This window comes from Phascolarctos cinereus, unplaced genomic scaffold (genome assembly GCF_003287225.1).
Source record: "Phascolarctos cinereus isolate Bilbo 61053 unplaced genomic scaffold, phaCin_HiC Scaffold_3;HRSCAF=262, whole genome shotgun sequence".
NCBI classification, from domain to species: Eukaryota; Metazoa; Chordata; class Mammalia; order Diprotodontia; family Phascolarctidae; genus Phascolarctos; species Phascolarctos cinereus.
In genome coordinates, this window is record NW_027555736.1 from 61,615,057 (window position 1) to 61,630,141 (window position 15,085).

Here is a 15,085-nt window from a genome sequence, read left to right on the forward strand (position 1 = left end):
CTGTAAGGAACCTCAATGGTTCCCAAAGTAGAAACCCTTCATTCTACAGAAAAGGAAAGCAAGGCCTAGAGACAATAACTCATATGCTCAAGGTCATACAAATCATAAATAAGAGCCAGATTTTTTTTTAACACAGGTCCTCAAACTCCCCACTCCTCAGGTTCCTTTTTCTTCCTATTACAGGGTACTAGCCTAAAGATGTTACTGTCTAATGGCCCTTGAGTATTCCATTTATGAAACAATCTGAGATTCTTTCCAATGAGTAAAGCCTTTATGACATGGGGCAGCAGACACAATACCACAACTAATCGGATGAGGACAGAACCCCTACTGCTAACTGTCTGCTTGCTCGAAGATATTCTCCCCACCCAAGGGTGAAAGTCTGTTGGTAAGGTGGTTCTTCTGGAAGCCCAAACTATCTTCTTACATTGAATAAATAGAAATTCTGTCAGTTTTGATGACTTTATCAAAGTTCCATTAGTCCAGCTTCAGATTGCTCCAACTTGGGGGGGAGGAAGGGAGAATATATTCAGAGTATTTGAATATACTATGGTAAATCTATAGATGCTTAGGGAAAATTATATTCAGAATATTTAAGTATACTGATTGCTGCCAACATTTAAGCAATTTTTTAAAATAGAGATAGGAATGAGGTTAACAATCTAAGAAAGTCTGGTGTTAGCAAGTACTCTATCATAAACCTATGGGTGCTTAGAATGTTTCCATTTAAAAGTTTGGTCTGTGATTGAAACAATATGCCTCTACACTGGTGTTTTTACAGGAAATGTCTTTGGAATCTGAGTACCTGAAAAAGTGCTTGGGAACGTGTTTAGTTCAAGGCCTTGCTAAGTTGCTTCAGCATCGCCCATCAGATCCAATAGAGTACCTGGCAATTTGGATTTATGAATATAGGAGACAAATGTATGCAAGTCACCAGGTATGTATATACGGGATATACATTTCACCATTGATTTTCAGGATGCTCTGGAGTAACTGCATCTCTAGAAGGGTCCTAGGAATGTCCAGATCTCCTCTCTATACCCCGTTTCACAGCACCTGGGTTTAATCTCAGATAGACTGTTGGCAGGGCAGCTTCAGGATAGAGTTAATTTCTTAGTCCCAACTCAACTGTCAAAGGTACTTTGGTTGCTGAAATTCCTGAAGTCAGGGATTTGCAATATAAGTTGAGAGGCTAAGCATCTGATTTCAGAAACCTTAGGGTTAATGGGTTGTCACCCACCTTGAGGACAGCAAAGAGCTCAGAGTTCTTTGTTGGGATATGAACCCTCTCCTCCCTCCTCACCTCCCCCCCACACAATGGTTTTTCATTCCCATCCAGGGCACAGACTTTTATTAACAGCTGATCTAATTGTTCAATTTCTGGTATTTGGCTTTTTCCAACAATAGAGAATGCTAGAGAAGCTTCAGCTGAGTGAGGAAAGAATGGAAAACCTTTTGGAACTAGAAATAGCACAGAAACTGAAGGCAGAGGAAATTCAGTTCCAGAAAACACATGAAGAGTATCAAAAAGTGAGTCACCTTCACTAGTTTCAGCAACAACGTTATGGCCCAACAGCAAACTCAGTTCTTATTGCATGTCACGATTTTATGTGTTTAAGAAGAAAGCAGTTTTTCTTGAAGTATTCAACATCCTTTTTCCCTCTTTTTAATTTACAGATGTTACTATATTTAATCCCCTTGGATTTTACGGGAAAATTTAATATATAACTTATTTTAGTGTTATTGATGTTGGAGCCTCATCTAGAGAAAGTAAAAACAAAAGTCATAATACTTTGTATAATTTTACCTTACATTTCATAAGATCAGAAATTGAGAACTGAAAGAAACCTTAGCAGTCATCTGGTCCAGTCCTCAAATTTTACAGAGGAGGAAAGTAAAGGCCAGATGGTTAAATTGATTTCCCTAAGGTCACATATTAAATAAGAGAACTGGGATTTGAACCAAGTCCTCTAAATCTAAACACCCATCCAGCATTGTTTCTATTGTACCTCAATGTTCTTGATATGACTCTGCAGTTTACAAAGTACTCTTGAATAAGTAGGACCTTTTCTGAACATTTCATTGAAAACAGTCGGTGTTTCCTTGACTTTATATCTATATCTTAGAACTTTTGCAGCGCCTAATAACAAGAGATCATAGGTGCTTTTCTGTTTATGATGAGCTTTCCTAGAGATGGAAAAGTTGTTTTACTCTGATTTTTTTCTTTCAGCTAGTATCTTTACATTTTAGGCATGAGGTATCTCAGCTTCTCAGAACTCAAGATTATCTTCAGTGAAGAAAACAGTCTTTTTGCTGGACTGCTCAATATGCTGATAATCTCAGAGCAAATAAACTAGGTTTTTGTTGTTGTTCTTAGTTTTCAGTCCTGGTTTTTTATTTCAACACTGGAGGGATCTCTCATTATGGAAACTGCTTCCACTAATGCAGATTTTCCATTCATCTGTAACTCAAGGTCTTAGAAAAGTTGCCTTGGGACACTGAGAGTTTAAATGACTTGTCAAATTCACAGTCAAAATGTGTCATATATTATTCTTACCTCCCAAGATTGCAGAGGTACACTGAAGTTTGGAATTACATGTGTGATTTCTTTCATGTAGGTAACAGAGCCAGTCACCTTAAATTTTGCTTCTTCTCCCAGAAGTGTTTTTTTTCCCATTTACTTGAATTGCCTTGGTCTAGATTAAATCCAAGTAGAATGTTTCTGTTGCCCTGATTCTGTATGGTTCTTTGCTTATTGCATCTCATGTGTTGTTTATTGCATCATTATTCTGTCACAGAGGCTGAACATTTGTTCAGTTGTCTGCTGGCTTTCATCATTGATATGGAAATTTATCAAGGTGGCAAATTTCATTTTTTTAAATATTTTAGCAACTCAGTGTTAAAAGCAGCTAGATGGTGCAGTAGAGCTATGAGCATGCTCTTAGGAAGACCTAAGTTCCAGTCTGGACTCAGACGCTTGCTAGCTATGCAGCCTTGGGCAAGTCAGTTAATTTCTATTATCTCAGTTTCCTCATCTGAAAAATGGGGATAACAATAGCACCTTCTTCCCAGGGTTGTTGTGAGAATCAAATGAGGTAATATCTGCAAAGAGCTTAGCACAGTGTTTGGCATACAGGAGGCATTGTAGAAACACTAGTTATTCTCACCATCATCATCATCATTATTTACATGCAGATATATCTCTGGTTTTATAGATGTTTTATAGGTTTTCTAGCAAATGTGATGAGGAACTTAGTCTAATGAGCAAGATAACAGAAAAGAAAGCTGAATATTTATCTATCAAATATTTGTTCAGCAGCAAACTTATAAGACACTAAAAAAAAAAACAATTCGCATGTCAGGAAAGTCAGTCCTCTTAAGAATTACTGTTCTTTCCCTTCGTGACTGTTGCCTTACCTAAAGTGGCGACCACCAATATCTGGCCAGAGGTCCCAGATGTTGATAGTACAGGGGAGGTATCCAGACTTTTCCAGGGACCTAGAACTGAGCTGCAAAAGTATCCCACTAAAAACTCTTACTTTGGAGCACTTATTAATTTAACCATGAATAAATTAGAAAGTAACTAATTATGACTAATAATCTAGAGGCAGAGAGGAGATTGGACCAGCCTTCGAGTCAGGAAAACTCCAGGCTTCAGCTCTTGCCTTTGGCTCTCAATGACTGTTATGACCCTGGACAAATCATTTTACCTCTCAGATCCTTCAAGCAAATCTTTCAGACTATACATTTTAGAAGCTTCCAGTCTTCATTATGGATGAAGTTTACTTCATCCACTGATGAAGTCATAGGACTAGGAAAAAAAACCCCTAAACTGATCAGTAAGAAATACCAACTAGAGTAAAGGTACAAACGTCTAAGAAATGTCTGTGATATGCTGACAAATTTCATCTGAACTTTTCATTTTAGTTGATATTAACTAAGCTATAGGATGATCCAGGTTTATCCCATCAGTACTCAGCCCTCTACCTGAGTTTACCTATAATCTGTAAAAGATCAATTAGTTTCCTTAATACTTTTTTTTTTTAGCTCAGATACAGGTCCCCCAGCCCCACCCCTTTCCTTGCTGATGCAGTTCAGAAAATCTACACTCATCTATTAGCATTCCTCTGATTGTGACTTCAAATAAAGCAACACTGAAAATTTTTAAAGGGCCAGTTACATTTCCTTTTTCTCTTTTATATTCTAAACTTAGATTCAAACAAATATAAGGTTTTTTTCATAGTACTCATAATCCCCAGAAGACAGAGTAGAAAATTCATGGTAGGAAGGAATGGAGCTGGTGACCTGCTTTGGGGTAGGCTGCATGCCTCGGCAAGTTTGTAGCATTCTGTCAGCTGGGATTTATATTACTCATCACATCAACATTCAGTTTTTACTGCACTTTCCCCAAAATCTGAGATTACTCTTCCATCATTATAGAGTCCGATCTTCCCATAAGCCACACTTATCAATCAACGGGAATTTTTCCCCCTTGTTTGAGGATGCTCTTAGCAAGCTTCTCTACCTTGCTCCCCCTTCTTTACTCACTGTTCATTTTAATGTTCACTGTTTAGAACAATGGTCATTAAAGTCAAGGGCCGCCTATATCACATTGTGCGCTGTCTTGGGGAGGGTAGAGGGGAGGAAGGGGGAGAAAAATTTTAAACTCAGAAACATATGGAAGTGATTGTTGATAAATCAAAATAAATTAATAAAATAAAAAATAAATAAAAAATAAGGTCAAGGGCCATGGCTGATGGAGGTGGGAATCAAGGTGGACTCGACCCGTCTCCACTGGGTATGTGATAACCAATCAGAGGTTAGGAAGCCAAATCACATCCAACATAACCATACCTACCCTTATTCCCCAAAACTTCCCTACTGGGTACCCTCCTTCTGATGTGTAAATGTCTTACCTTGCCCATCTACACCAAGTATCAGTCCCTCATAGCAGCTGGAAACTAAACTAACTGCCAGGACCTGCACAGTTTCCATTGGGAAAATTCTCCATTCCCTGTCCCCAGATCACCTAGTGACTGCAGCAGGTACTTCTTGGGGAGTGACCTCTGCACTTGGGGACAGTGACTGGTAAGTAAGAATACCACCTCCTCTCTTTTTCTTTTGAATAGGAAAGAAGTGGGTTACCTACAACATGCAGGCATATTTAGATTGCAATAACCAAAGCCATATTTTATCACACTGACTTTCTTTCCCTGTCCATATTCCAGATTTCCCTATTACTGTCAAGGTCACCACCATCATTCCAATTCCCCAGGTTTCTATTCCACTCTACTCACTTTCCCTCATCCCACATTCACATAAACAGGTGGTTACCAGATCTTGCCATTCTACTTCCATATCTCTCTCATCTGTCCCCTGCTCCCTATTCCCACAGCCACCACTCTCATTTAGGCCTGATTCTTCTCTCAACTAGACTATTGTCATAGCTTCCTAAGTGGCCTTTCTGCGTTGTCTTTGCCCACTCAGCTTCATCCTCCACTCAGCTTCCAAAGTGATTTTCCTAAAGCAAAGGTCTGACCATTTCATTCTGCTATTCAATAAACCCCAGTAGCTCTCTATTGAGTTCTAGAATCAAATATTACTTAATCTTCATCTCATCACTTTTATTTCTATTTTTATATAATTTTCATAATTTACATAATTAGTACATAGTACTATAGTAAATCTATGTTATATTTCATAAATAAGCAAATATACACAATAATGGGGGATACATGCTCCAAATCTTTTACTGCTGTTACACAAAGTCTGGGGACCACTGGTTTACTGTGTTTAATAGATCCTAGTCTGCAGTGCATTCAATTTGGCTACAGAAAGAAAAAGCAATAAGTAATGGATACAATGCAGATTTAGGCAGACTTGTTCCAAGGTGTACTGGTCTGCCTGAAGAGGTCATTGGTTTCCCTTTATTGGAGGACTTCAGGCACAGGCTGCATGACCACTTATCAGGTCTTTTAGAACAGGGTAAGTTTTAGATTCAGTTGCCACTGAAGTCCTTTCCAACTCTGAAATCATATGGTTATATGAAGGATGACCTGAAGATTCCTTAACTGCAGTATTTCAAATTATATTTTTTTAAAATGAGTTTTTTGCCATCTTGATAAATTCACAATTCCAATGTCAAGTCTAAGAGGAGCTATATTATTCTCATTCAGTGAGTCATCAGTTAACACTTACTGAGGAAGAACTACTACCCCAAAATATAATACCTTACATTTGTATAGTGTTTTACAGTTTAAAATCACTATTTTTTTCATCTGATCATTAATTCCACAGACCTATAAGGTAAGGAATATGAAGGCATTATTTTCCTATCCTAATTAATCCCTGTCCTCTCTCTCTTTTAAAAATAAGTATAATAAATAAATAAATAAATAAAAATTTAAAAGAATAAAAATAAGTATAATAATAGAGACTCAGAGAGATGAAAATTATTGTCTTAAGGTTACATAGTTGGCATAACTAGGGTTAGAACTCAGGTTTAATGACTCCTACTCCAATTCTCTTTCCACTCTACTTTACTGCCTTTCTTTATTGAATGGAAATTCCTTGCTATTTGGAAGGTATAGGTTTTTGTTTAGATCCATAATCTGGATCCTACCATAAATCTAATCAGGCAACCAAGTTTTAGGACTCAGAATTTTTTATACAGATATGTAGGAACTCTAACTTCAAAAGACAGCAAGTTTTAAACCACTAACTGATTTTTTTTCTTTCTAGAAAACAACTATGGAGACTTATCCAGAACTGAAACCTCACACGTGGCAGGAAAAGTTTGGACCCCTGACATTGCCCCCTCTTGAAGAAATAGATGAGTCTTCATTAAGCCCTAATGTGAATATTTTTTAAAAAATACTCACCGAAATGGAACCTTTCCTCCATCATTTTACTTATAAGCTTTTCTTCCTGAACAGTCATCTGTTAACATCAAAAATTTGCATGTACATTGGCATAATATTTTGTTAGTGTAGAGGCCTGAGACACATGAGTTTTCTCCAAAAATGTTTCTGTGGTTAAGGGTGTCACCAAACCTAGTTTTGACTTCCACATAATACTCTTCCTTGACCCTATTTTGAAATGGAAAATATCAGGGAAAACAGGACGAAACTGCATAAATTACATGAAAAGAGCAAAGAGCTAAAAGAAAATCCTGCTCTATTTAATAAAGTCTTTTCTCCAACCTCACAGAAATGAATGAGATATTGGCAGGATAGTCATATCATTATCATTCAAAAGCATTTATCTCTAGTAAGAGAAATGCAAATCAGAACAATTCTGAGGTTTACCTTCATACCTAGCAATTGGCAAAAGATGACACAAGATGAAAAAAACCAATGTTGTAGAACTTATACACACACACACACACACACACATATACATATATACACACACATATATATCAAATGGGTGTTAAAAAAATGTTAAATGGGTTTCCAAATAAATTAAAGTCTATATCAAACAACATTGGTATGAATAAAATATAATATCAAATACTATAATGGATAAAATATATAAATATTTTAGTTAAGAATTGTTCCTTTCTAATGGTGAGAAAAATAGTATAACAAGCATTTATACTTAATACTCACTATGTGATCAAGCCTGAGCTAGGTACTATGAAAAAAGATAATATATGGCTTGGTGTCTGACTTCAAGGAACTATAACCTAATTGGGGAGTTGAGACTCATGTAACAATTGTACTAGCAATGAGTGAATTGGGAAACAGATTCTGGGGTTATGGGGCTTATTCAAAGATGCATAAATTTTTTGAGTAGGAGGAAAGAAAGGAAGGCATATGAAATAGGGGAACACTGAAGTGATAATTATGTTCTTTGTGGGGAAGGAACAGTGAGATGACTAGCCTAAACTTAATTAAGAGAGTATGATGTAATGGAAAGAACCCTTAATTTAGTTAGAGTCAAAGGACCTGGATTTGAATCCCAATTCTGCTGTTTGCTGCTTTGGGTGAGTACTTTAATCTCACCTAGGCCTAGATTTATCACTCTTAAAGTGGAAGTATTGGACTAAATATACAATCAAGATTCTTGTTGAAGAAAACTGGGAAACACAGAAGGTATAAGTCAATTGGAAAGTTTTGTTTTTTGTTTGTTTGTTTGTTTGTTTGTTTGTTTGTCTAGGCAATGGGGTTAAGTGACTTGCCCAGGGTCACACAGCTAGTAATTGTTATGTGTCTGAGTCCAGATTTGGATTCAGGTCCTCCTGAATCCAGGGCCACATAGTGCTCTATCCACTGTGCCACCTAGCTGCCCCAATTGTAAAGTTTTTAAAAGACAACTTTAGACTTGATAATAGTAGTTCCACAGAATCAGCATGCCATAGTGGTTAGGCTGTTGGCTATGAAATCAGGAAAAACTAGTTTCAAATCCCAGCCTCACCATTTAAAAGCTATATGGTCGACCCTGGGCAAGTAGGTTGACTTTTATATGTTTCAGTCATCTCTGTAGGGTGATCTACCAAGTAATTGTTAGGTTGTGATCTTCAGGGATGCAAGGAATTCCAACACCAGGAGTTTCCTTTGATGATAAAATCTCAGATCCAGTTCCTTTAGGTATTCATGTATATTCGAGGTAATAAGTGACTTGATTAAAGTGGTGTTTTTAAAAGATTAACCTAACAGGAATACACAGGGCATCAAAGGGGAGACATATGAGGTCAGGGAAAACAAGTCAGAGGTTGCCATTACGTAGGCATGTTATAATGTAAGCATGAATGAGATGGCAATGGAACTAGAGCTTACAGAGCAAATCTGACATATTTCAGAGGAAGAACCAATAGGAATTGGTGGCTAATGGAATAAAGATGTTAAAGAAGAGGGAAAAGTCCAGGAGTCATTCATTTCTTCCTTCCTCCAACAAACATTACCTGCTATATAGTACTGTGCTAGATACTCGTGGGTTACGTGTGTAAGATAGAATCTTTACTCTTGGGTTTATGGTCTCGCTGGGCAAATGAGACATAACACATGTGAAATAATAAATAGCAATGAAAGGACAACATGTGATAAATTGCCAAATGAATACTATAGAAAAGACCTACAAAAAATAGTTCAAGAGATAAAGATTACTGTAGGCTGAAATGATCAGAGAAGGCTTCAAGAAGCAAGTAAAGCTTTGAACTGGATCTGGAAGGATAAGTAGGATTTTGGGTAGAGAAAAAGAGATAGGAGAAGCTTCTTGGCTTCTCTTCTGAAAAAACTTTTTTTTTAAATAGACAATGGTGAAGTCCTCAAATTTTATACAACATATATAAATATGGGGGTAATTATGAAAAAAAAATTCTTTTTTCCTCTATTTTGGTCATATTTAGAAAGAAAATGCAATGTCCAAAACAGAATGGAAGGAACAGCTTTCCCCTGAATCTAATATTGCTACCAAGACTGGATCTCAAGAAAAGTCTGTTTCAGGTAGTTCATGGCTCCAGGGGGGCAATTCCACAACAGATTTTTTTTTTTCTATAAGCCCCACTCAGTGAGCATTTGACTCATTCTATCTTTGGTGGGGGGCAGGGAGAGGAACTGAAGCAAGTCAATTAAAGGAAAGCTAGGTGTTAGATCAGAAGTGTCAAACTCTGCAATCTCAAGTGAGAAAGCAGATTAAAATGTAATACGGAAATGTTTAACAAAATAAATAAGAATACAAGACAACATAGATAATGCTAATTTGTGGTTTTCTAAATCAATATGTGGCAAGCAGAGTTCAGTTTCTATTTGAGTTCAACCCCATTATCTTAGATATTCATAAATAAGTATAGAAAATACTGTCAAAGGGAACAATGTGCATTAAGGTGGGAGAGTGTCTTGAAGGATAGATCAGTCAGACGAACAATATGGTTGATGGAGAGGAGCAGTGAGGAATCAGGTTGGATAGATAGACTGGAATCAGATTGGAAGATCCTGAATGCCAAGCTAACAGTAGGAAAAGACAGAAAGGAACAGAAATAGAGACTGCGTGATGAATATTATTCACATTACCTAGCAGCCTTTTAGAATATTGCCAATGCGTTTAAAAGCCATGTTTATTTTTGCACGTATAAGCACAGATTTAGATATCTCCTCTTAATACTTGCTTTGCAGATGCAGTGAATCCTACCTGAGGATCAGATATCCAGCACAAAAGGTGGCATTTCCCTGCCCTTGATCTATAGGGAGCGGATGGTTCCAGTACCCTCCCTGGAGGAACAAGTCTCAAGTTTGGATCCTCCTCATCACTAGCATAATGTTATTTTTAGAAGGCTAGAATTAATTGAAAAAGTAAATAAGTGTTGTGTTGGAAAGTCTGATTTCTGACCGAATCATGTATAGATACCACCAATCAGCCTTACAATCAACTTATCACCCTCATGATGAGACCCCAGAACACAGAGACGTCAGCCTAAGAAAGCAGGTTGATGGGAGGTGGAGATCATGGAAAGATGATGGAGAGGTAGGGGCCGAAAGGGAAGGAAGTTTCTTACATTTCCCAAAGTCTGTGAGAGGCTATGGGCAACATCATGAAATACTGGGGGGAAAGCAATAGGGTCTCTCAGATGACCTGAATCTAGTCCTGGCTTTACCACTCACGATTACTGCATCATCAAATAAGTCACAGGACTGCTAGCTAGCACAGTGGATGGAGTACTGGGCCTGGAATCAGGAAGACACATCTTCCTGAGTTTAAATCTGGCCTCAGACACTTACTAGCTGGGTGATCTTGCAAGTCACTTAACATTGTTGGTCTCAGTTTCCTCATCTGTAAAGTGAATTGGAGAAGGAAATGGCAAACCACTCCAGTATCTGTGCCGAGAAAACCCCAAATAGGGTCACAAAGTCAGACAGGACTGGAAACAACAAGAACAGCAATTGGAAGTTGGCTTTTCCTTCAATTATGATTTTTAAAGTTTTACTTCTGAGATACTCTATAGGCTTCCATGACAGACAAAAAAGAGTCCCTGCTTTAGACCATCCCACACACTGGCAGATTTATATTCCTTAAACATCTTTCATGATGTCACTCCCTTGCTCAAAAACTTTCCACTGCTCCTACTTTCTGCTGTTTAAAAACTAAAATCTCTGCCCCATTTTCAAGATCTTGCCTACCCAGCATTATTTCTCACAATTCTCCAACACTTCTCCTGCTTGAACTGCTTTAACTAGTTTGTCTCCTGGATGTCCACCAAGTGCATACTTATGCTTCTTTTGTAGTGCTTCCTTCCTCCTTTCTTTCTATCCAGATCTCACCCAGGAAGCCTTTCTGAATACTCTATCATTGGTGTTATTGTTAACATTCTCATTAAGGTAGTCTGTACATGATGCAGGAATTTTATACTAATGGGACTCCAGAAATAATCACAGAGTTTATCATTGTCACCGGTTGACTAACCAACCTGTCAATAAGAAATCATGCCAGCCGATCAGCCCTAGTGTTAATATCACAGACTGTCCTAAATCTGCTTAGTCAGCTATGGACAAGGGGATTAGTAAAGCTCCAGGCTACGGGACAGATCTTCCTCCCGGTGTCTTCCATTGATGCAACACATGAAGAAGGGTCCAGAAAACAAACTGAACATGCAAAGTGTGCATTCCTACTTTGGGCAGATTGGAGTTAAAAATTGGACAGACATTACCGCACTTAATGTTAATTATTTCCCTGTCACCTACTAAATAGGAAATAACAATTTCCAACTGGATCCCTTAAATGCCCTACTGTGGTTTGTAGATCTAGCATATAATATACCACTTTCAGTGACTCTGAATTGCTTATGGAGAATACAAAATACAAGCTCCTAATCGTGGAATTTAAGCTGAATCATGGTCCAATCAACTTTTTAAAATTAATCAGTCAATAAGCATTAAGGCCCTACTATGTGCTAGGAACTATTTTAGGCATTGAGGATATGAAGATAGAATGAAACAATTCCTACTCACAATAAAAGGAATACTGGGCTTTGAATCAGAACATTCTGGTTCAAATCCTAATGTGCTTCTCTGTAATAATAATAGCTAGCATTTATATAGCACTTTGAGATTTGCAAAGCACTATACAAATATCTCATTTGATCTTCACAACAACCCTGGGAGGTAGATTCTATTATCATTCCCATTTTTTCAGTTGAGGAAACCAAGACAGCAAAGGTTAAGTGGTATGTCCAGAATCACAAAACTAATTAAGTGTTTGAGATCAAATTTGGACTCAGTTCTTGCTGACCCAATCCAATGCTCTCTCCACAGCTCAGATGGACCATTTCCTGATCTCATCCAACCCTGTTCCCAGTATATTTGATCCTGCTGCCCCCTAGGTCTAGAAGGGGGTACATCCTCACCTCATCATTTCCATTCTTCAAAACCCAGCTCTAATACCTCCTTCTTCATCAGATCTTGGAGATGACTCCCACTCCAATCTGCTGCCACTGTTTAGCCTCTTCTATGGACTTCTCTATATCTTGAGTTAACTAAACTCCAGAGAGAGCAGAAATTTCGTCTTCTCTAAGTGGTGTATCTCACTCAGCCCTTGGCACAATGTGGTCAATTAAATGTTTGCTGTAGGTGTTTTTATTTATTCATTCATATTCACAATGCTTCATTCATCCACATTTACTAAATTCTAAGCTTGTATTTTTTCCTTAGTATGCTTCCTCTACTCACTCTTACTAAATTGTATGCTACCTGAGGGGATGTAGGGGCTTGTGCCCAGCTCCTAAAAAGCTGCCTTCACAGGTAGCAGGCACTCAATAAATGTTTGTTGAATTCATCGAAGTCTTGTGTTGTTTCCTGTTTATTAAGCTTGTCTTCCCAACTAGAATGTTTCCTGAGGCCAGAGCCTGTTACAATCGCAAATGAGTTAACTTATGTGAAGCGCTTTAACATGTCAGGTACTATTGTCCTCGACCCGCCCCCGCCCCCAATATTCTCGATGCTACACAGTGCCTGGTAGAGCTCTGGGCACCTAAGATGTCGACCTTCTTGGGGAGCTAGCTGGTCCACGGCCCGGCTGTGCAAAAGTGGACAGAGTCATTCCCATCCTCAGGTTTGCGTTCACTCTCAGCAGCAGCCAATCCATTCCCCTCTTCCTCTCGTAATCAATACAAGTTGAATCTGCGTAGCACTCACGTAAGCATGACTCTGGGGCATTGGAACTCCCAGCTGGAATAGCGTGTTTCGTCGCTAAGCAACGGCTCCGGCGCCTGCGCTGTTTGGAGGATCCCGTTGCGGGCGTCCTATGGCTAGAGCTGCGGAGAGGAACACCTTTGCCGAGACAGGAACCGAAAAAACGTTTGTTTCAGCTTCTGCTCGTGTATTGCAGAGCCCATGGTTTAAATGCTCCTCGTTTGCTTTTGTCTCCTATTGCCCTGGAAAACGTCTTGCTGTGGTGATCTGCTTTCACCAGCAAACCCCAACAGAGTACCTGTCACATTGATTTTGCCAGTACCAGCAAAACTTAGAGAAGACAGTGAGTGTACACATGGTGCCAGGATCGTATGCAGTGAATTATGGTCCTCAGGAGAGTCCCACATTTATCCTGTACGTCCACACTTTCCCACATGTACTGGGCGTTATGATATAATTACAATTCTGGAATTAAGATTTTGAGAGTTTACCAAAAGCCGGAGATAACCCTCTCTTTCAAGATAATCACCTCTCCTTCAAGAGATGGATAGCATTCTTCAACCTTCATGTGGAATCATGATTGATTGTTACATTGATCAGAGTTCCTCTCTTTTAAAATATTTTTACAATGTTATTGTTAGAATATAAATTGTTCTCCTGCCCACTTCACTCTATCTTCCCAAGTTTCTCTGAAACTATCAATTTCATCATTATTTACATCACAATAATATTCCATTACATTCCTATATCATAATGTGTTCAGCCAATTGGTGGTCATTCTCTGAGTTTCTGGTTTTTCCCAAAGATCCCTGGAACTAGGATACAGTTCAGGGTACAGGTACAAGATGAAGAGAAAAGAACAAATATTTGCTGAATTTCTACTATGTGCCAGGCATAATGCTAAGTGCTTTACAAATATTACCTCATTTGATCCTCACATAAATCCTGGCAGGTAGGTGCTATTATTATCCCATTTTTACAATTGAGGAAACTGAGGCTGACAAAGGCCAAGTGGTTTGCTCAATGTCACACAACTAGTAAGTGTCTGAGCCTGTATTTGAACTGAGGTCTTCCTGAATCCAGGCAATCCAGAGCTCTATTCACTAGAGTTATCTGCTTTTGAGGAACTTCAAGGAAGTTGGGGGCTTCCACTAACAACCAGAAGCCATGAAGACATGTGGCCTTCAAGGTCCTTAGGTGTGGCTTTTTGACTAAGTCCAAGTTTTATAGAACAAATCCTTTTATTAAAGGCATTTGTTCTGTGAAGTTTGGGATTCTAAGTGTAGAGTCTAAGTGTAGGTCCTAGACAACTAGGAAGAAATTAATCAAAGAGGTTAAGATGATCAATTTAGGAGTGAAGTGTTTTGATCATTAAATGAAGATAATTGAAGCTGTATGTGCACATGTACACAGACACACACACACACACACACACACACACACACACACACACGTCCACTCACAGAGCTGTCTTGTTGCTGGAAGAATCAGACATGTCTTTTAGCTTACATATGATAGAGCAAGCCAGTTCAAATACAAGCATTTCCAGCAGTGAGTTGAGTAATGATTCAATCCAGTGAGGAAGAACTCCTCTGATGAAATTGCGCTTGGGTTTGAGGTGGTGAGGAATATTAGAGTTTCTCTCCTTCCCCTCTCCTTGAATAAGTGATGACTATGAACTCCAAAAAGTTGGAAGATTTGAAATTCTCATCCAGATCAGTAGCAATGTTTCTTGATAGATGGTAGCTAATGACTCTTAGAGCCCAGCAGAGAGCTATACCAAAGGGGTACTTCAAAGGACTTCCAGTAACCAGAAGCTCTTAATTTACATATGGCTTTGTGTGCTTTCTAAGTTTGAGCCAGTCTCCCCAAAGACCTGATGTGTGAAAGGGGAGAAGTAGATCCCCAGTTTGGGGACTGTTTCTGTACCACCTGTCTTTACTACATCTGCTTAGTAAATA

General features: G+C 38.5%; 2 protein-coding genes across 4 annotated transcripts in view; one reads left to right on the plus strand and one right to left on the minus strand.

The window, feature by feature from the left end:
- Window positions 1-15,085, minus strand: part of DYDC1 (DPY30 domain containing 1) — a 45,984-nt gene that overhangs the window by 29,181 nt on the left and 1,718 nt on the right. The window contains exon 1 of one of the 3 annotated variants that reach the window (XM_020977352.2): window positions 2,558-2,663. The exons of the other annotated variants lie outside the window; for them this stretch is intronic. The gene's annotated coding sequence lies outside the window, so the exon portion shown is untranslated. Of the gene's footprint in view, window positions 1-2,557; window positions 2,664-15,085 lie in introns of those variants that run through there. 3 annotated transcript variants of the gene reach the window in all.
- On the plus strand, window positions 198-7,426 carry DYDC2 (DPY30 domain containing 2). Its single transcript, XM_020977355.2, has 4 exons — window positions 198-388; window positions 782-937; window positions 1,408-1,530; window positions 6,742-7,426. The coding sequence occupies exons 2-4, from the start codon at window positions 785-787 to the stop codon at window positions 6,868-6,870; spliced, it is 405 nt and encodes a 134-aa protein (XP_020833014.2). The 5' UTR covers window positions 198-388; window positions 782-784; the 3' UTR covers window positions 6,871-7,426.